Raw genomic sequence first — 21,267 nt, forward strand, 5'->3', positions numbered from 1 at the left:
GTACAGTGTGGAATGGCACTGTGTAATTTATCATTTGAATTGTAAATGTACCTAATTGTCTGATGTTCTGAAGAGGATGAAGAGTCTCCCTTGAATGTAAATATTGATGGGTGTGCTATGGATTTGTGTGTGTGTGTGTGTGTGTGTGTGTGTGTGTGTGTGTGTGTGTGTGTGTGTGTGTGTGTGTGAGTGCGTGCGTGCGTGCGTGCGTGCGTGTGTGTGTGTGTGAGAGAGAGCTTGTTACCCCAAGGTAAACAGTCATGGCTGTTTACAAAATATTCCAAGAAATTACTTCACCATGATCAATAAGACTAAGTACATAGCCTACACAACTTGTTTTGGTTGTACTTGAATGTATGCAGAGGTTTGTTGACATCTTACTTACATTGGGTATTAAATATTTATTTGCTTTTCGATTGCTGATATAAGGCTAAACACAATAAACATTTTTCTCTCTTAAATGTTTTTGGGTATTTACTTCTGCTTGGCGATGTGAGTCCTTGTATGCCATTAAGTATTTTATTAAGAACGCAGAGATGCCTATATTGTGTAGGCCGAATATCTGGCATTAACCATTATGTTCTTGGTTTTGCGGTGGTAGCCTATTTTGGGGCTCAGCTGAATGTGCTTGTGACTGCCAAACAACGGCACAAACTCAGCTGATTTGTTTCATTTCCCCTCTCTTGTTTGAGAGTTTAAAAAAGTGCATGGGAAGAGTTAAGACCATATCCGACTGCTATATTTTGTTATGATTTGTTTGACAGACGTTGTCAGTGTTACCTCAGGAGTCAACAGGGAAATATGAAGTGGTGAGAAATTACTGATAAAAGTAGGCCTAAGTCTTACTGATGTGGATTACTAGTATCATAACAGCTAAGAAGTTGATTGTAATAGGATACATTTGAAAAGACACATAAGAAGATTACAGTTTCAAAAGATTAAAGGATTAGACCACATTTTAGGTCAAACTATACCAAAGTATTAATTTATTACAGAGGTGTAAAGGTCTAGTTTATCCATGAATAATGGGAGCAATTGACAAAATAAACTGAATATTTTTGAGCATGTGCTTCACTTGTGATGTGAAAAATGCATACCTTGGGCTGTTTTTATCTGACTGCCTTGTCAGATGACCTGATTCTCCTTCACCTTTGTGTTTGTGAGCATTATTATGGCTGTTGGGCTATTGCTCATTTCATCAGAATAATAATGTAATGGGTCTTCTTTGTCTTCTTTATGTGGTCTTCTTTATGTGGAATTCTTCATTTTCGCTATCCCTAAGTAGGCTACATGAGCATATGTAATGCTTAAAATAGTGTAAGTTATATTGTTTTTACTTTGATTGTTGTGAGTAAATGGGCACATTTGTTGACCTCTTTTTGGATGTATATTGAGGGCGTACTTTCTTTCTATTTTATTAGTATCACAATGTGAAGTAGCCTAACCTTGGCTATCATAAGTTGACTCAAACCATCCTTCCAACACTGTAAATTGAAAGTGCACAATAATTTATTTGCGAGTGTTTTAGATGGGTCAGAGGCACTAATACCCTTTTAGACACTAGATGGCGATGTTTATTTTTCTGTCGATGTGTCACGTTCACCCAAGCATCCGAGGAAGATCGTTTCTACTCGTCACACACACACCGAGGAGGAGAATAAGAGATAACAGAAATGATACTTGTCTGGGTCTGTCAGACTCGAATACTGCTGAATGTGGAAAGAACACAGTGTTTCTCACTGGCTTCACGCTGTGCAATAAACGCAATGACGAGAGGATCCTGTGTAAATCACTGCCTTCTCTGAGAAATGGAGACTTTTGGTAAGTCAAGCGGCTTAGGCTTCAGTTTGACGGCTCTCTGTGTAAAGAAGAAGACCCTCTAAAATCCTTTCCATAAAAACTAGTTAAAGCTCGAGGCTAAGGACTGGCCGTGAAAATGTAATGTTGTTGTGGCCGGGTGTTTCAAGCTTGCTCTGTCAGACCTAAACGCAACGTGCATGTTCCCAGCATATCGCATGCTCTCGCTCGCTTGAAAAACAGAAAGTTCTTCAAGGCTATGGTAGGTAGGCCTACGACTTGCAAGACAAATTCAATGCAGATAATCAAATCGGTCATGATAAAAGCATTCTGTAATCTGCGTTATAGGCAGAGGTCGACAGCTCAGTGTCCTTGTCAAAATAATAAGCTTGATGATAGTGATAGTGATCTGTTGTGCGTAACCTGGGGTCAGTGCAAAACTTGCACCCACGACAACGACATATCTAATCATAAACACTATGACATTACATGACATCGCACAACAAGATATACGTGTGGTAGCCTACATTAAAAGCATACTTTATTTGTATAGGAAAGTTGTTATTATTGGGTGGTCACGGAAATTAGATGGGCGGGACTTTGCGAGGTGTGTCTCGCTGCGCACCTGCCTCTGATCCAGTTCCCCAGATCCAGCGACTTACTTGAGGAGGAGGAAGATAACCAAACTACCTGGCCAGGTTATTTGTTTAATCAGATGGACTGGTGACTTGTCTGCACTTTGATTGCTGTAGGGTAGGAATGGCCTCTATATCTCTTGATTGAACGCATTATTGGTGTTGGGATAGCCATGTAGTCCTAAGAGAATCCTATTTGGGGATGAATTGTTGAAGCCGTGGTGACACGCAGGCATAGCGAACTGTGTTGCCAAGCAGGCATGGGTATGGTGGAGAATTTGAAATGTAGGCTATATGAAAGACTATCAAAGATCTCATCCTAGAATTTCGTTTTATTTTGCCACGACAACACCTGCCGGTTTGCTTTGTGACATTTCAGTGACGTTGCGGCCAGCCTGTTAGACCACTCGAATAACTGCGGAACACTTCCCTTTAAATTGCATTTTCATATCTGGCGATGTGAGTCCTGTATGCCATGAAGTATTTTATTAAGAACGCAGAGATGCCTATATTGTGTAGGCCGAATATCCGGCATTAACCATTATGTTCTTGGTTTTGCGGTGGTAGCCTATTTTGGGGCTCAGCTGAATGTGCTCGTGACTGCCAAACAACGGCACAAACTCAGCTGATTTGTTTCATTTCCCCTCTCTTGTTTGAGAGTTTAAAAAAGTGCATGGGAAGAGTTAAGACCATATCCGACTGCTATATTTTGTTATGATTTGTTTGACAGATGTTGTCAGTGTTACCTCAGGAGTCAACAGGGAAATAATATGAAGTGGTGAGAAATTACTGATAAAAGTAGGCCTAAGTCTTACTGATGTGGATTACTAGTATCATAACAGCTAATAAGTTGATTGTAATAGGATACATTTGAAAAGACCCATAAGAAGATTACAGTTTCAAAAGATTAAAGGATTAGACCACATTTTAGGTCAAACTATGCCAAAGTATTAATTTATTACAGAGGTGTAAGGGTCTAGTTTATCCATGAATAATGGGAGCAATTGACAAAATAAACTGAATATTTTTGAGCATGTGCTTCACTTGTGATGTGAAAAATGCATACCTTGGGCTGTTTTTAACTATCTGACTGCCTTGTCAGATGACTTGATTCTCCTTCACTTTTGTGTTAGTGAGCATTATTATGGCTGTTGGGCTATTGCTAATTTCATCAGAATAATAATGGGTCTTCTTTGTCTTCTTTATGTGGAATTCTTCATTTTCGCAAACCCTAAGTAGGCTACATGAGCATATGTAATGCTTAAAATAGTGTAAGTTATTATATTGTTTTTACTTTGATTGTTGTGAGTGACTTTTTGGATGTATATTGAGGGTGTACTTTCTTTCTATTTTCATTAGTATCATTATACAATGTGAAGTAGCCTGTGTTGATTTAACTAAATGAACCTGAGGTACACTGTACAGTAGCAGCACTTCAAAGAAAGGCCAAATACGGCCTACTGTAGAAATTCTAGTTGTCTAAAAGATTAGTTTAGATTAGATTAGAGTCATTATATATTTACTTATACAATATATCTCCAGTACAGGACTACATTTTCAGAACACTCAACCCAACATTGTCTACAAACCATAATAGTAGCAGTGCATTAGCTCCACATTGTTAGAGAACTGCACTCTCTCAAGTGTTTAAACATTAAGTGTGTATCCAAAACTAGATATGTACAGTAGGTGTGTATCCTATAACTGAAGCCTGCCCATAGAGATCTTTCAGAGGAATAATAGCTCTCTCGATGCAGGCGGCAGCAAGCAGGAGGGACGCAGGCTTAACCTGCCTGACCCTAGACTTCGATCTCCTGAGCCGGACCTCACATCCCCCTGTTTTGCACTTCCATGTCAGACGGCTGTCTCACATATGGTATGTCTAGCATATTTGCATGTGTTTTTCCTTGTTCTGACTGAAATCTTGCTGGAAATGAAAGTAATTTCACTCATCTAGTCTGTATGTCCATCACGTGCACTGATATAGAATGTATAGAAAGAGGTTTCTCAATTCTACTTTGCTCCTACTCCTGTCTGCAGACATTGGTGTATAAATAATTTAAGAATATTAGACATATCATGCATTGGTTTACCCCTATTCTTGTGTTCAATCCTGGCAGGATGTCCAGGGCTACAAATGGATCCGCTGGCGAGTGTGGCTGTGCTACACTGGAGCAGTCCTTTCCCTGGGCCTCCTGCTGTTGCTGTTCAAGTGGCGTCAACGGTGGGGGGTGCTGGCTCGCTGTCGGCAGTGTCCACTGCCCATGGCAGACATCATACTCCTAAGAGTATGACTTTTCTCAGATCCTTTGACTGTCTGTCACAGTTAGATGTTGTGTGTCTATTAGAATCCGTGTCTTGGCATTGCGTCGTGAGTGTAATAGGTGTATCATTTATTATATCAATTAAGCTGATGCTGTTGCCTCGAGCAACTTGCTGTGGAGTTAAAGCACATTTTGACTTTCAGGATGACTTTGGGGAGCAGCATGTCCTGACAGTGCTCACTGAGGAGGTTGATGAGGAAGGGTGAGAAGCACGTTTTGTATTTTCTTCCCTGTTCCCTCCTTCCCCAGCCATTTATATTTAATGTGCTGTCCCTGAGCCAGTGTAAATGAGAATAGCGGGATGTTTTTCTCCTCTTGCAGCCTGGGCCAGACGACTGGAGAGGGCAATGAATATGAGTGGAGAGATACAGTGCAGCTGCACAAGGAGGAGGTAAGGACTTGTGGTGGGTGGATGAGAACAAAAGGGAAATAGGATATTGCGCCAAAGACGTGATTTGTCCTACCCAGCACTCTCTAAGCTTGTCTCTCGTGTTTAATCTTCTAGAAGTTGCTGCTCCGGTACTACATGTTTCAAGGCATCCGCTATGTATGGATGGTCAGGAAGGGAGCTTTCTGCAAAGTCAGGTGAAACAAACAAACAAACAAAAAAATGAGGACAAATGTAGCTTGCAGGATTGTGAGCTTTCTATTACTCTCTCATAGAGAGAATGTTGCAGTGAGTCTTAAAGTCTAAATTGTCCTTTTCCTATAGTGTCCTGAATGATGACTGGTCCTGTGCTGAACTGCACCAGATGCAGCAGGGACTGAGCTGCCAAGAGCAGAGCAGCAGGTGAGTAACTTCTGCAATCACGTCAACCACTTCCTCGTGGTTGGTTAGGCTAGCAGTTTGAACCATATCACTGATTTACATTTTGGGGTTAAAGCCAAAGGGATGCATAGGGTCCCATAAAGGGATACAGGGAAAAAAGAAACACAAGTCTAGTGTCCAGCAGCTGGTTGCACACAACTGTATACATGCCTCCTCCTGATCCTTATACTATATAACTTGACTCCAAGACGTCTCTCCATGGCGTGTACTCCTGGTCTGTCTGTTTGGCTCTCCTAACTGACAAGTTGTCACCCTGTCTCTTTTCTTGCTGTGTCACTGCAAAATACTGTGTGGTTCTCAGTTGACTCATAAACTCTAGTTAAATGAAGGTAAAGGGGAAAAAAGACATTTCCAACCTCCTCTTAATGTCTCTCTCTCTCTCTCGCTCTCTCTCTGGGTCGGTATCAGGAGGAAGGTGTACGGCCAGAACCTTATTGATGTCCCTGTGAAATCCTATCTGCAGCTGCTCTTTGAGGAGGTGACTATCTGCAGACTCCCTCTCTCATCATCATCATCTCTGTGATGTAATTATGTAACTATGTGAGTGTTCTGTGGAAAAACCCATTGGTCCCCCTAGTCATGCTTAACCTCGCCCTGGTCTCTTGACCCCTGCAGGTGCTCAACCCGTTCTACATGTTTCAGGTCTGCAGCATCATCCTGTGGATGTCAGACAAATACTATTACTATGCAGCCTGCATTTTCATCATCTCTCTTATTTCCATTGCCATCTCTCTGTATGAGATACGCAAGGTGAGTTAAGCGGTGTTCTTTTTTATGTTGACAATGCGCAGTGCAAGTGAAAAAAAGTATTTTTATGATTTTATGATTCAAGTCTCAGAGTGATCTCTTGTCTCTGCACATTTCTGTAGCAAAGTACTACTCTGCACAAAATGGCCCAGCTAATTGTACCTGTGACCGTACGGAGAAACACAGGAGGTGAGCTTGTTGGTTTTGTGTCATGGTGCTTTACAAATGTCACTTCCTTCCATGAGATTAAACTCTTACACAAGTGTTTCCTCTTGTGGTTGGATGCCGCCGCCTGTCTTATCTGTGTGCTTCAGAGGAGGAGAGTGTGAGCTCTGTAGACCTGGTGCCAGGGGACTGTATATTGATCCCACCGGAGGGGCTGCTCTTGCCCTGTGATGCTGCCCTGCTGGCCGGGGAGTGCATGGTAAATGAAAGCATGCTGACCGGTGAGTCTGGGTTAACTACTGACCCATCATTAGTGACCATTAATGACCCATTAGTGTTGGTATAGTACTAGAAACAAGTAGGTCAGGATGGTCTGTTGTATGGATGCAGATGCAGTATCAAACTATATGAAATTAACCATGTGTTCCACTTTGAAGGTTGCAATGGATGTTGATGGACTTATGTAATGTGACCTCATCTGACCTGTTTTTGTTTTTTGTCAGGTGAAAGCATACCTGTGATGAAGACTCCGCTGCCTGCGGCCGGGGAGAGGTACTGTACGGAAGCCCAGCGGAGACACACGCTCTTCTGTGGCACACAGGCCATTCAGGCCAAAGGGGGCTGCCCTGGGGGAAGAGGGGCTCTCGCCGTCGTCGTTCGCACAGGTGATCTGCCCTGATCAGTGGTGTTCAGATTAGATAGACTTTCTCACAACTATGCTATTACCTTGTGGTGTTAAATTACTTAATCTTCTTTCTGAGATTTTAAGGCTGCAATGTAATGAGCTGGTTTCTGTTCCATGTCTCTTTTAGGGTTTTTCACAGCCAAAGGAGATCTGGTCACTTCCATTCTCTACCCACAGGCAATTAACTTCCGCTTCTACCGGGATGCCATTAAGTTCCTGCTGCTTCTGGGAGTGCTAGGTAAACATGGCTCTTCCGTCACACTGTTTGCTTATGGCTTTCCAGACTATATGGCAGGTTGTCCATGGAAAATCCTGTTTACCGGTACATGCCTTGTTTATCCAGATGTCAAGGATACATGTCCTCAGTATGCACGCTTTGAGCATAACATACTTATTTCTTTTGTTACAGCTTTGGGGGGCACAATTTATAGCATAGTGATGCTGAGTTTGAGCAATGTGAGTACCTCATTTACAAATGTATTACGGATTGTCACTGTTATAATCACTATTATTCTATAATGGAACAGCCATGTTACAAGCATATAATGGTCTGATAATGGATACTCAGTTGGTTGCACTAGTTCTGTTTTCTGAGATGGTGTATTTGCCATAGCAATTGATTTACACAAGCTGTGTGGCTTCCCTTCATCTCCCCCAGGTTCCCAGATAAGGCTGAATCGATTACGACACCATGTCTTAACACTGTATTTCCACAGTTTCTCCCAAAGAAATGTGTTTTTGTCAGTTAGAGGCAGATAAGAACTCCTTGTCTCGGAGTCTGGTTCCATTTTTTTTTAAGTGAGCCTGTTGTTGTGCTTCCTTTCCAGGCCACCGTGGTTGAGATTGTGATTCGCTCGCTGGACATTGTGACCATAATAGTGCCACCAGCTCTTCCTGCAGCCATCACCACGGGCACCATCTACGCCCAGAGCCGGCTGAAGAAACAGGGCATCTTCTGTATCAGCCCACCCCGCATCAACGTCTGTGGGAAGCTCTCCCTGTTCTGCTTTGACAAGGTCAATACACCACGAGTAAATAAATCTGTTGTTATTGATGGTAATGTTGTCCTGATTGACAGAGGTGAGAAATAATGTATTTGTTAATGTATATGCCTTTTTAAGTGAGTACAAAATATGTAATTATAAAAAGATAAGCAGGACTGGTTGCATGTTTCAGAGGTGCTGAGGTTCTGCGGACAAGGGAATAGGGCCAATAAAGGAAACCTAATCCTTGGGGAAAAAAAGAAAAGAAATCTTGTTAAACCTGTTTTGCGAAACTGAGTCTGTCAGGGTGTCTTTAATGTTTGTGCATGCTAAAGAAGCCGAAACCTTGATGCATAGCCCTGAGGTTAGAAAACCGTTGGTCAGAGGTTAGAAATAGAGTTTTGAATGAGCTTGTGATGTGAATATAAACTGTAAATCCCTAAACATGCCCTTTTTCTGTAAACAGTTCAGTAGAAATTAATGGGAGAACTCTTATATAAGACAACAGAAATGCATATATGTTTCACACTAACAGGATAGGAAAATATACCTGATATGACCGAATTGCAACATGTAAGATTGCTGGACATTTGAGCCAGTATTTTAATGTATTCTCCCAAAAGTATTACTGAGTGCTGTGATTATTGAATATTTAAAGTACCCTCTGTAAAATATCTACATAGATGGCCCATATCTTTGCTGAACTATTCATGGACATGGGTCAGTTCTGTGTAACAAGTCTTTTAAGTATCAGATCATGTTTGGTTCAGGGTTATGTTCATCCTCGCTTTCGTCCTCTAGACCGGCACGTTGACCGAGGAAGGTCTGGATGTGTGGGGCGTGATGGAAGCCACAGGCAACACCTTCTCAGAACTGGTTCCAGACCCACGTCTCCTTCCCCCAGGACACATGCTCACCAGCCTGGCCTGCTGTCACACTGTGGCCCTGCTGGGAGGACAGCAACTGGGAGACCCTCTGGAGCTCAAAATGATCGAGTCCACCGGTTGGGTGAGGACATCCTCTCTGCTGTTCACTCTCAATCACTCTGTCGCATCATATTACACTGTATAGACACCTGTGTTTACTATACAGCTCATAACTAAGTATCTTTGTATTGTTTAGGATTAAATACATTTTAAAAAATGTGTTACTAAGATACCACTGAATGTATGTGACAAGTCTTGCAAGAAAATATTGATTAAATGGCTCAGAATGTAGGGTCAAAACCTGAGACCTTAAATATGCTTCTATCACACAATAAATGGAATCTTATAACTCTAATCTTCAAATATGTGTTCTAAGTTACAATCAACATTTCTGAAAAGACATTTTTAAAATTGAGATGACTAGCTGAGATGTTATAGAATATATGACCAACATCTCCAGCCTAACTTAGTAGGAGCAAAACAGTGGCCTACCATTTTGCAGTTGACTGGAATGGTCCTTTTTGTCATATGCAGGAGCTGGAAGAGCCTGAGGGGGAAGATGAGCGGGCGCATGCAGAGTTTGGGGGCCGCAGAGTGCTGGCGGTGATGAGGCCCCCTCCTCAGGAGCTGCTTCCCCAGGACATTGTGAGTGAAGGACTCGGAGGAGCTTGAAAATGTGTAGATGGTGTAATGTGAACGGGAGGCCAAATCGTTACAAAAGTGTTTCAGATTCAAACAAAAACACTATAGTGTAGACGTACCCTATACGTCATCCGATATTACAGCCACAAAGTGTTGTCTTGCATTTTGTGCAAATGAAATGAGAGCTTGTTTTGTAGCTCAGCTCTTGTGAGACCTCGGCACATATCACTCAGGGCTGCTGCACTGACTTTGCTGGCTAGTGAGCCATGGGGAAAGCTAAAGAGCTGTCAAAAGATTTGCGTGAAAGGTAGTTTCTAGCATCATCAGTAGATGTACAAGTAACACTAGTGTACTATTTTCAACCATTGAGAAGTTAACAAATCCCACCTCACATTTAGCACCTGAACTTCTCTCAAGTAATATATGCAGTGAGTTTGCATCTTTTTCAAAGGTAAAATTGACAAAATCAGACTCAATATATCTTCTCAATTACTAACTCAACATCCAGAACTTCCAGCTATAAAGGGAGGGAAACTTAACTTCACAGCATTAAAACAGCTCTTACTAAGGTTTTAAATGGCACACTCTCCAATACAGATGCAGGTAAGGCTCTCTTAAGACTACATCAGGGTTGTGCAAAATTGAATTGAAACTGGCTCTTAAATTCTTGAATTTCACTTGCATTTCAATTGAGGTAGCAAACAGGAAGCAGAATTGCAATTCGAATTTTGCACAACCCTGGACTAAATATCCTATTCAACTGTTTCCTCTGCCCACAACTGTTTAAAAATAAAAGTCCTCACTACAATAATTCATTATTAAATAATTTAACCATTTAAACTACTCAACTATTTAACTGTTCAGCCATTCCAACTGTCAGTTATCATCAACTATGACTCCTATGACTCCTGCCAAATGTTTCCTCTGCCCACAACTGTTTCCAAATAAAGGTTTGTTTTTGCATTTTATGTTAATATATTTTTTGCATTTTCATGCACTGGTAATTCCTCGGAATTACATTTTCTAATTTGCTATTAGGGCAATTCCACGGAAAATTGACTTTTTGTCACATCCATAACACCAGTGAAATGCCTTTGCATTTGTATGATGTGAATAAAACATAAATTTTTTTGTGCATTTTTTCTCATGTACATTCTTCAGCCAAAAATAGCAAATGCTCAAATTTCTTGTAATTATTCACATCATACCATACCATCACATTTTATTGGCGTTATGGATGTTACAAAAAATTTAATTTTCCATGGAATTGCCCATTACTGTTTGCTTTTGTTTATGTAAAGCACATTGAAGGACCTCTGTGTATGAAATGCGCTATATAAATAAACTTAACTTGACTTGAATTGAAAAAGAAGTGGAGAATTAGTGGTTGGTTGGTATGCAAAGAAAAACCCTCAAGCTACTTGAACCTGAAATACAGGTTTCACTGCAAGAAAGTGGTGCAAATTAAAATTTTATTTCATTTAAATCACAGCACCGTGTAAGCCTTAAGTACTGTAGTAAGGGGTTTATTTTAAATGAATGAATGGCAGCTGCTGCAGGAGTGTGGCATTTTTGTTGGTTACTCAAGTTTCCATGTGGCCACGTGGGCTGATTCATCATATCTAATGGTAATTTGGCTCTACGTCTGTGTGGCTTTACCCCCAACCCCCCCCCCCCCCTTTTTTTTTTACAGTCCATGAGTCAGGCAGTGGCCATTATCCAGCGCTTCCCCTTCTCCTCGGCACTGCAGCGTATGAGTGTGATCACGGTGGCCCCCGGAGGCCAAGCGGCCGCTGCCTTTCTCAAAGGGGCCCCTGAAATGGTAGCCAGCCACTGCATCCAGGAAAGCAGTAAGGAAACATATACTGTACCAAGGGCTCACTTCAGAGGTTAACTGACGCAAACTTGTGTAGCAATGAGAGTTGCTTCACCTAGTCTGTTTTTTTTTTTATCCACAGTGCCTGCTGAGTTCTCTAGCACCCTGCGTAGTTTTGCCAGTGAGGGCTTCAGGGTCCTAGCACTTGCCTACAAGCCACTTGATGAAAAGACAGACCTAAACTCCATGTCACGGTAAATGTCTCTGGGGACTGCTGTCAAGTAGACTTGCTAAACTGTTGAATTCCAGTTTGTGATTAAGTGGAACAAGGGTGATTAATGATACAGATGAATGATACAGTTGCTTCCTCCTGTTGTAGGGACGAAGTGGAGAGAGATATGCGTTTCCTAGGTCTGCTGGTGATGAAGAACCAGGTGAAGCCTGAGAGCCCAGAAGTCATCAGCGCTCTTCGTCAGGCCAGACTACGGACTGTCATGGTAACAGGTATGAGCAAGCAGCATTTTGCAGAATACTTGGTTTATGTGACTCACAGTATACACTAATGCATTTCCTCATATTACTTCTGTTATCCTTAATGATTTTGCTGGTTCTTGTTTGTAGTCTAATGTAGTTAATGATACAGTGAAGTCAGGTCATTTTTTATAATTGTCAGTGCTGCTTCCAAGATAAAACGAGGATAATTACAATGCTTATGGTCATGAATTAAGTGGCAAGATCAATTTGTCTCACTTTCTCTATATTGAGAAATGCAATCAAAACATCCCCTTGAGATTCAAAGTCAAACAATCAGTGCGTCATGGTCTACCTAGCCCAGGGGTGGGCAAACTCGGCCCGCCAAGCACGTTCAATTAATTTGGTTATCTGGCTGCTCGATATTTTTTTCCTGCGATAGAGACTATGTTGGTTAGCTTTACTGCAAACTGCTTTTCACTCTCTTTAGAGAACATTTGCAATGTCAATGTCAAAACATCATGTTAAATAGAGATGATGATAGGCCTAGTCTTAGTTATCTCCTTTGCAGCAGATCTAACATGAACGCTATCGATCGCTACGATCCATTTAATTAGTCTGCGCTCACGAGAGGGAGAGAGAGCGGCAGATTCCAACTGGCTTGTCATTGTTGATAATTGATACTTTCTTTTTATAAGAAACTTTTAAAAGGAAATCATGAAGGCAACCGTAGTTCCCACTACTGACCATTTAAAAACTGTGACAGGGCACAGGAGTACAGCAGTAGTCATAGCGGAGCAGGCAGAAGATCATTGAGAAATAAACGTGAATTGTTCTTAAAGCAACAGTGCATAATTCATACATTTGTTATACAGCATCAAATTAGCAGTAATTTTTAAGCCATTAATATTTTAAAACAAATACTTTTGATACTAAATGATAGGCCGTTGTGCGGCCTGGAGGCCAATTTTCAAAACCCAATGTGGTCCTTGAGCCAAAAAGTTTGCCCACCCCTGACCTAGCCTGTTCCCATGTGTCAGGTGACAACATTCTCACTGCGGTGAACGTGGCTCGAAGTTGTGGCATGGTGGCCTCCCACGAGAAGGTGATCTTTGTCCATGCCTCGCCCCCTACTGGTCAGTCGCCAGCAGTGCTGAAGTTTCATCTTGGAGAGGGAGGGGTGGAGGCGGACGCATCACAACAAGAAGCAATGGACGTTCTCTCCCAGGTCTGTAAATACCACTGACCCATGTGGCCTTGCCGCATGGCCTGAGGATAATTTGGCTCATGTTGACTATTTATGGAGGCTCTGCTTTCTCTCCCTCTGTTCTCAGGGGCTTTACCAGAGTGGTGTGAGCTATCACCTCGCTGTCAATGGAAAGTCCTTCTCTGCCTTGTGCGACTTTTTTCCTGAGTATACGCCCAAGGTAATACCACTAGAAATCTGCCAATGAGGTTGTAGTGAGGCCTTCCTTATTTATTCACTTTGGAGGTTTTTATGTTGAGAAATGCAAACTAGGATGACTGTGTTATCAAAGGAATCTTGACAGACTTCAGCTCAGAAAAGTTCTGACACTGGCAATAAAATAGCCCTTAAGCGCATGAAAGAATGTGCTGGCTGTTTAGTTATTCTGTTTTTTTTTCCATCGTTGAACTGTAGGTTTTGATGAGGGCCACTGTTTATGCACGCATGGCTCCTGACCAGAAGACACAGCTGGTGACTGCACTTAAGCAACTCAAGTAAGAAAACAGTCAACAAAGAATGGGGGTAGAGGAGCGCTTCTTGGACTCTAAAATTTGGTTAAGTCAGAGGTGCTCTTTGGATGGAAAACTAAATGCCAAGAATCAAGAAACTTCAAGGCACTATCTATTGAAAAAGTTAAAAAGCCTTTATTATCATGGCTTGGTCAAGTTAACCTTCTAAAAAACTCCAACGCGTTTCGGCTACATGCCATTTTTCCACAACTGACTGTTTTCTTCTCCCAGAAGAAGAAAACAGTCAGTTGTGGAAAAATGGCTTGTAAGACTATTACTAGATCAAATGACTATCCAAAGATCTTGACCATCGAAATGTGATGTTTTGGTAATGTACTGTGTAACATCATATTAGTAATATTGTATATATTTTTGCTCATCAACCCATCAGACTAACAACATCTTTTTTCTCTCTTCTCATAGCTACAGAGTAGGTATGTGTGGGGATGGAGCCAATGACTGTGGAGCTCTTAGGGCGGCTGACGTAGGAGTGTCCCTCTCGGAGGCGGAGGCGTCTGTGGCATCTCCCTTCACATCAAAAACTGACAACATAAGCTGCGTGCCTCTGCTGATTCGGTGAGACACCACCTGGTTATTGTTGTGTTTCCTATTTGCCCGTTTACATTCCTGAAGGCATTTCCGTAATGATTTGAATGCACAAGAGGAAGGACTGTTAAACTACAACCTGTTATGCAGTGGAAAGGAGCAAACTTTTGGCTCAAGAGCCACATTGGGTTTTGAAAATTGGCCGGTGGGTCGCATTTTTATGAAAAATGGCATGTCCAAAATTATTCATACCCTTTTTAAACATTACTTCAATATTTGCCAGGGGTATGAATCATTTTGTTCTTAACTGTATATTAATATTTATAATGGTGCACTGTCACTTTAAGAACAATTCACGTTTAGTTCTCAATCTTCTGCCAGCTCTGCTCCGCTACGGCAAGTGCTGTGCCTATGGCTGTGCCCTTACAGTAGTGTAAACTACTGTTGCTTTCATGATTTTCTTTTAAAAGTTTCTTATGAGAAGGAGATATCAATTTTCAACAATGACAAGCCAGCTGGAACTTGCCGCTCTCTCTCCCTCTCGTGAGCACTGAGATGCGTTCCCAATTAAATGGAGTAGCATAACGTTCAAGTTGTTTTTGATGTTTTGACATTGGCATTTTAAACATTCTCTAAGAAGAGTGAAAAGCAGTTTGCAGTAAAGCTAACCAACGTCGTCTCTCGCAGGAAAAAAAAAAAAACAGTCTGATAACATAATTAAATGCTCAGCAGGCCGGATTAAAGTGCCTAGCGGCCTGTAGTTTGCCCACCCCTGCCCTAAGGGCTCATACGCACCAGAAGTGTAAAGGAATTGTTTGTCCCTTTTGTACAAATGAGAGTATGCTTAATCTTGTGTCTTGCCCCGTCAGAGAAGGGAGGTGTTCGCTTGTGACATCCTTCAGTCTCTTCAAGTACATGGCATTGTACAGTCTGATCCAGTTTGCCTCGGTCCTTATCCTCTATACAGTGAGTATCATTATATTTGCACAAAACAATGTACAGCCTCAAGGCAAACATGAAAATGATAACTCTCAACTACTTTTTTTTTCATGCACCCACCTCTTTATTTGTTCCCAAGGTAAAAACAAACCTGGGTGACCTACAGTTCCTTTTCTTTGACCTGGCTCTGGTCACGCTCCTGGCCATTGTGATGGGGAAAGGAGGCCCTAGCAACGAGCTCCACCCTCAACGGCCCCCGGCCAGCCTGTTTGCTCTGCCGGTTGCGCTAAGCCTCCTGCTGCACACGCTCTTTCTGATTCTCACTCAGGTGGCAGCTCTGCTCATCACATACTCTCAGAGCTGGTAAGGGAAATATCTGTTACTTAATGGATAATTGTGGGTATTTCTGTTATATCAGGGTAAAGGGTCATTCACACTAGGAATGATAACAAGAAAGATAACTGTAACTATAACGATATGAATGTCCACAACGATAAGGAAAGTCTCTCTTTGTGTTGATGAATGTGATGTCTAATGTGATGGATTCTGATTGCTTGTCAGCTTTTTAAATATTCTCAAAATCATACTAAAAGTGATCCCTGACGATATAGTTCTTTGTGTCGTTTGTGAGGACATTGTAATTTATATAAGCTAGAGTGATACTTTTTGCCATTACTGTTATGGTAGTCAAAAGCAAACGGGATTTTCTTAACACTACCTTTGGATCTTGCCTTGCAGGTTTGTTCCACTAAACTCCACCTTGGCAGGAGCAGCAAACTTGCCAAACATGGAAGACACAAGTGTCTTTGCAGTGTCAGGGTTTCAATACATCTTCATCTCCATCATTGTGACTAAGGGATACCCTTACAAAAAGCCACTGTACACCAATGGTAAGACAGGGCAGGAAGTGTCCAAACGTATTCGATTCTACCCCAGTATGATTCATCAATCCCTCAGTCGGTTTTTAGTTTCAGAGATTTCTGTAGGGAGAGAAACTCAACTCTGTCATGCTCCCTTCTCCTCTTTGTCCTTAGTGTTGTTTGTGTTCCTGCTGCTCATCTTGTTCGCTGCAATGTTTTTGTTGCTGCTGTTCCCGTTGACCATCCTTCACCGGATATTACAGCTCTATGAAATCACTGACATGAACTACAAGCTGCTGCTGCTGGCTTTGGTTGCACTCAACTTCTTCACTTGCTACCTGCTAGAGGTAAGAAACCCAAGTACACAAATTGGATCATAAAGTGTGCATTGAAAATAGCTGTTTTTAAAATTCTCTATAAAGAGTCTCAGATAACTAGTTTATTTTATATCCATTATACATTTTAGGCTTTAAAAATGAATAGCACTGAGCTGATTGTTTTGTTATGACCATTCTCAAGTCATAACTGGTTCTGTTTTGCACAGGTTTTGATAGACCATGGTGTCCTGAACTGCCTCCGTACACGAGGACAGCACATGTCCAAAAAGCAATACAAACGCCTTGATAACCTCCTATCCGAGAGTCCATCTTGGCCTCCCCTGGACCAACCACTGTCTTCACCACAGTGCACAGTCATTGGGCTTAGCTAGCATTCACTTTTGACCGGTCCTTTCCATTGATCACTTTGAGCCAAAATTGGATCTGTTATCATGTAACACATGGCCAGGGAACCAGGTCCTATAAAGACGCCTATTATATAAGGCACAGTGGAACGTTGAAACACACAGATGCATGCATAACCCACAAGCTGTTATTTGTATGGTGCTGTGATGACAGTACTATTATGTGAAAAGGTAAAAAATGTATTAAGTAATGTGCAATAAAGGCGTTTTGTTTTTTACTAATTAAATGGATTAGATTTATCTGTATGACCCATCGTGGGAGTAGTGTGAAATTCTACTTAAACATAACAAATGTTTCACAAATTTCAACACATTGTATTTTAAAAATCCTTTATTAAATGGCCATTTTCTTTAGTATGTACAGGCAGATTTGTGTGTTTGATCAGCATGTGACTAACTCCCCTGGATAAAATCGATATAACTGGACATTTTAAAAAGTCCCTGTGAGACAAAACACAAGGGCAGTCCCCTGATAAGGTCCTGGTAAGTTGAGGACAAACCAGTGAGGACTGAATAGATGCTGAGAGAAATGGGGGAAAGGCAGTAGATGTGATATTGCAAAGGTACAGCAACATTCTCATTTCGATTGCACTGTGGAGCAGAATATAGCCTTTTTGTGCATGTTCGGAGAGACTTTATATAGGTCCCTTTTATGAAAAAAACGAGCTGTTCAACAGTGTAGGGGGTACAAATCCCTCAAGTCTTTGGAAAGGTTTACATCTCTCCTCCTTTGGGCTTTCACTCAAGAGGTGAAGGGTTAATCACACTATCAGATATAACTTGATAGTGTGCCACCAATTAATGTGAATATTCCTAGTTTAAACACCCAAATTTCATTCAGCTCTCTTGGAACACCAGGGTTCCTACATGAGTAAAGCACATCTGAGAGAATTCAGCGGACAGTAGATATGAGGAGGGAAGAGTGGATGAGAATGGATTAACCATATCCCATACACCACTTCCCACAGGTGCTTTTCTGCACAAGTTTAGAATAACCAATATTTACAGGACAAAATTTTGTCATTTTCATGTTTTGATCAGTTTTAAAAATATGTATGGATCTAAAAGCCACTACCATTTCAAACCATACATAAAAATGGAGAAAGCTACTTAAAAATGTAATTTCATCCTGTTATTTCCTCCATCAATTAATTTCTCTTTGCTGTTTTCTTTCATATAAATAAAAATTAGGACAGGCTTACAGAGGACATAAGCAGAAGAAAAATTTAAAACAAAAAGCTAACTGTAAACAATAGAACTTCAACTCAACAGCAACAGGTTTTACCAAAAACAACCTTCCTACCTTCCCAATTAAAAATGTGTGGCAATTGACAGACTTACTCAATAACCGAAAACTTAAGTAAAACAGTAATGTCAAGACAACATTGAAGGACACATTTGAGCAGTAAGGAGGACTGACTGATTATCAAGAGTGCAACAGGTGGTGTTATTGCTGGGAGTGGGCAGGCATCCTGTGCCCTTCCTGATGTCAGGACTATTCCATTTCCCCTCACCTCTATCCTCACCCTTCCTTCAATAATCTTCTTCCAATTCATTCATAGTCTTTTACACAGACCTGTCTGTGTCCAACATCCATGTCAGTCATCTGGCGTGAAGGTTTCTCGCGACCGTTTAGGTTCCAGGCACCGTTCCTTAAGCCACGTGGAGAGAAGGAATCATTCTGTGTAATTTCTTTCTTCGATCGATGCAAGAGTTTGGGCGGTGGCTGGGGCAGGCAGGTGTACTCTGGGTACATCACAGTGAGTAGTGTCTGTAAGGAGCAATGTCCTCATCACAGTGTACAATGGAGAGAACAGAGGGCGCATTTCCTCTGCTGCTCCGAAAAGTCCCCCCCCCCAAAAAAAAAACAACAACAACAACAAAAAACGCCATGCGGGGTTGTAAGAGACCACGCATCCTTATGTTACAAATAAATGTCAAATTCTCCTTTTTAAAAAAACAAAAAGCCCTCCCCCAAAGATCCTGACCCCTCCCCCCAATTTGTCCTCCTCGAGTCTCCTTAGCAGAGATCTGTATTCCTATCTACGCTGCCGAAAGCCTTGTGTACCATCTGGGCCAGCTGGCTGGCGGACCACGTGATTGTTTGATCGGGTGTCGTCTGACGGAGTGGTGTTTATTCTTGGTGATCTGATGGTTGAGAGAGGTCAGAGTGTGCATGTGTGAGAGAGGAGAGGAGCCCAGGTAACACATTATCCATTAAAATAGTTGTAATCAGTTAAAACAAATACAAAAATCTGCAATATCAAGCTGTTACCTGTCAGCATTAGGCCTTTCCTGTGGTGTGTCGTCGGGGGTGGCGCTGCCCAGGATTCTCTTTCGAGCTTCGGCATACTCAGCTTCCCGCTGGGCTAGAGACTTCACCTGTGGCGCTGGGCGTGTCTGCGTCAGTGGAGACCCCAGGGATCCGTTGCTAGAGGGACGCTTAAGGATTCTTATCTGAGGTGGCGGAGCGGCTGGCAGGGAGTCATCTTGGATAACAATGGCTGTTTTCATTGGAGACCGCACGGCATTCCCACTCGACATCCTAGGGAGGGGGGGGGATACATATATTTTTAAAAGGTGGATACAGAAGAAAATCAACACCACCTGTGTGCATCATTTCAGATCCATATAGTTTAGTTGTCAGAGCCTATACCTCTCTTTTTGGCTGATTCTTAGCTTCTCTTCCAGTCTTCTCTCCATTTCCTACAAAGAAACACATTTATTGCATTAGGAACTGCAGCAATCAAGACTACAGGACATGTTGAGTACTCTGAATGGGACAGATGGCAGCATGTGAGATCAAGAAGGTCTCAGTTTCAGAGTTATTTATACATCGCCAGCATAGCAGTTTAAAGGTCCAGTCCATGATTCTAATCCCACACACTTTTTGTCAAATTCAGTGAATTGCTAGCGTGTTCAAAAGTATTCATGCCGTCCTGGCTGTGTGTAGAAACAAACGCAAAGGCTCGGACCGAGCCATAAACAATCCGAGCCCAATCAACTCGATGCTTAAGGAGCACGGACAGGAGAGGTGTAATTTGATAGGCTGTGTATTCATAACATATAACATAACATTTTGCGAACTGCTGACTGTATATTTTGGTAATCTTGGAAATGTTCGTACTGAATTGAGAATAATCGGTGAAAAATCATACGGTTAACCCTTACAACATAGAATGAATGCTTACTACACTAGCCCTTTGCTAGCTGAGGTCTAACGTTATAGTTCATCATCCAAGCTCTCTCTCATCAAGTTGTTCTCAAACTCTTCAAAGCGCCGTCCTGTCCCATGGGCCGTCAAACTAAATTTAGATGACAAGCAGGGGTTAATTAGCTCAAATATAACTAAGATAGCCTACATGGACAGCATGATCCTTTCACGGAATAATATGGCCCTATGAAAGTTTTAGAATATGGTATTGCAAGCCATTTTTGCTGTCAATCTAGATAACGTTAGTTGCTAGCCCTCAAGTTGTCTAAACATAACTATAGATAGCTTGTTTAAGCGTTCAACGCCCCAAAGTGCCATGGGGCAAGACCTATGGACAGGAGTCTACACAGTACTAGTAGCTGCTAGTAAAGACTAAGTAACGCTAGCTAAATGTTGATTTCAGTCTTCGGGCTAGCTAACCTTAATAGCTAGCCATGTTGAGTTGCCTAATGCCTATCCTTGCCAACACCAAGTTAAGCTAGCTACAAGTGGCCTTTACAGCTAGCTCAGATAGTCGGCTACATACACCAGAAAATAACTTGTACGGTGACAACTTATATCGGCAGACGCAGGTATGCTCTGTCTTACCCTTAAAGCTAGTTTTAGATTGGTCTAACAACATAACGTTAACTCCATAACTGAGGTAGCTGCTAGCGTGGAGTTTGCTTGATACATTTCGTTAGCTGGTGAGCTAACATTAGCTAGAAAGGATGCATTGAATAGAATGATCGTGTTTCTCCTAAGTTAATGGCCAGACATTGAAATCAGTTTACACGTATTAATGGTGTTCCATTAAAAAAAACAGACACCTCATCCTGTCGTCACGTTCCTCTAAAGAGTAAAAGTGCTAACTAAGTCTTAAAATAACTCTTCAAACTCCATTCCCCTTTAAGTGGCGGCCTACTTCCGACCTCGCCGTGGAACCGTGTTACCCCTTTAGCAGCATTTGGCTAGTTACTTTATAGCTAATTAAAAGACCAGTTTAGCTACTATGTATTCCGAGAAAGTGTCTAAGGACAGACGTGTTACACTATATTACCTTGTAACATTGCCATTGAACCCATCAAGGTATCGATCTTACCCCACTGTCTGCTGCCTCCTCCCAGCTCTCGGCAACCTCATCATCATCCATGATTCACTCTCTTCGTCAGAATGGGGTTCCCCCAACACAAGCAAATCCGCAGTCTTCTT

The 21,267-nt window shown here is 41.8% G+C and overlaps 2 protein-coding genes across 5 annotated transcripts; one reads left to right on the forward strand and one right to left on the reverse strand.

Annotated features, from left to right (window-relative positions):
- Window positions 1-1,629: 1,629 nt before the first annotated feature.
- On the forward strand, window positions 1,630-17,219 carry atp13a2 (ATPase cation transporting 13A2). 3 transcript variants are annotated; one of them, XM_076276977.1, is made up of 29 exons: window positions 1,630-1,821; window positions 4,190-4,308; window positions 4,553-4,720; window positions 4,900-4,958; window positions 5,078-5,147; window positions 5,262-5,341; window positions 5,469-5,546; window positions 5,994-6,063; window positions 6,201-6,335; window positions 6,455-6,521; window positions 6,647-6,778; window positions 7,001-7,162; window positions 7,310-7,420; window positions 7,592-7,638; window positions 8,010-8,198; window positions 8,967-9,173; window positions 9,626-9,736; window positions 11,427-11,583; window positions 11,692-11,803; window positions 11,929-12,053; window positions 13,061-13,248; window positions 13,355-13,447; window positions 13,681-13,760; window positions 14,199-14,351; window positions 15,191-15,287; window positions 15,400-15,623; window positions 15,999-16,150; window positions 16,295-16,467; window positions 16,665-17,219. In XM_076276977.1, the coding sequence occupies exons 1-29, from the start codon at window positions 1,809-1,811 to the stop codon at window positions 16,827-16,829; spliced, it is 3,537 nt and encodes a 1,178-aa protein (XP_076133092.1). In that variant the 5' UTR covers window positions 1,630-1,808; the 3' UTR covers window positions 16,830-17,219. The 3 variants fall into 3 exon arrangements, with proteins under 3 accessions (XP_076133092.1, XP_076133094.1, XP_076133093.1); XM_076276979.1 differs by lacking the exon at window positions 1,630-1,821 and adding an exon at window positions 2,405-2,495; XM_076276978.1 differs by lacking the exon at window positions 1,630-1,821 and adding an exon at window positions 2,441-2,550.
- On the reverse strand, window positions 17,176-21,255 carry szrd1 (SUZ RNA binding domain containing 1). 2 transcript variants are annotated; one of them, XM_076276981.1, is made up of 4 exons: window positions 21,158-21,255; window positions 19,519-19,568; window positions 19,138-19,407; window positions 17,176-19,010 (listed from the first exon to the last, which is right to left on the reverse strand). In XM_076276981.1, the coding sequence occupies exons 1-4, from the start codon at window positions 21,206-21,208 to the stop codon at window positions 18,902-18,904; spliced, it is 480 nt and encodes a 159-aa protein (XP_076133096.1). In that variant the 5' UTR covers window positions 21,209-21,255; the 3' UTR covers window positions 17,176-18,901. The 2 variants fall into 2 exon arrangements, with proteins under 2 accessions (XP_076133096.1, XP_076133097.1); XM_076276982.1 differs by having other exon boundaries at window positions 21,116-21,205.
- Window positions 21,256-21,267: the final 12 nt, after the last annotated feature.

The sequence above is a fragment of the Alosa pseudoharengus genome, unplaced genomic scaffold (assembly GCF_046254945.1).
Source record: "Alosa pseudoharengus isolate Yale_2024_CS ecotype anadromous, Long Island Sound unplaced genomic scaffold, YU_APseudo_1.1 YU_APseudo_1.1_scf_9, whole genome shotgun sequence".
NCBI lineage: Eukaryota > Metazoa > Chordata > Actinopteri > Clupeiformes > Clupeidae > Alosa > Alosa pseudoharengus.

Coding starts and splice junctions, on each gene's coding strand:
- atp13a2 (XM_076276977.1), top strand. Junction 7,639..8,009: donor TGATGCTGAGTTTGAGCAAT/GTGAGTACCTCA, acceptor CTTCCTTTCCAG/GCCACCGTGGTTGAGATTGT. Junction 9,737..11,426: donor AGCTGCTTCCCCAGGACATT/GTGAGTGAAGGA, acceptor TTTTTTTTACAG/TCCATGAGTCAGGCAGTGGC.
- szrd1 (XM_076276981.1), bottom strand. CDS start 21,208: ATGGATGATGATGAGGTTGCCGAGAGCTGGGAGGAGGCAGCAGACAGT. Junction 19,569..21,157: donor AGGAGGCAGCAGACAGTGGG/GTAAGATCGATA, acceptor GTTTCTTTGTAG/GAAATGGAGAGAAGACTGGA. Junction 19,011..19,137: donor GAAAGGCCTAATGCTGACAG/GTAACAGCTTGA, acceptor CTCAACCATCAG/ATCACCAAGAATAAACACCA.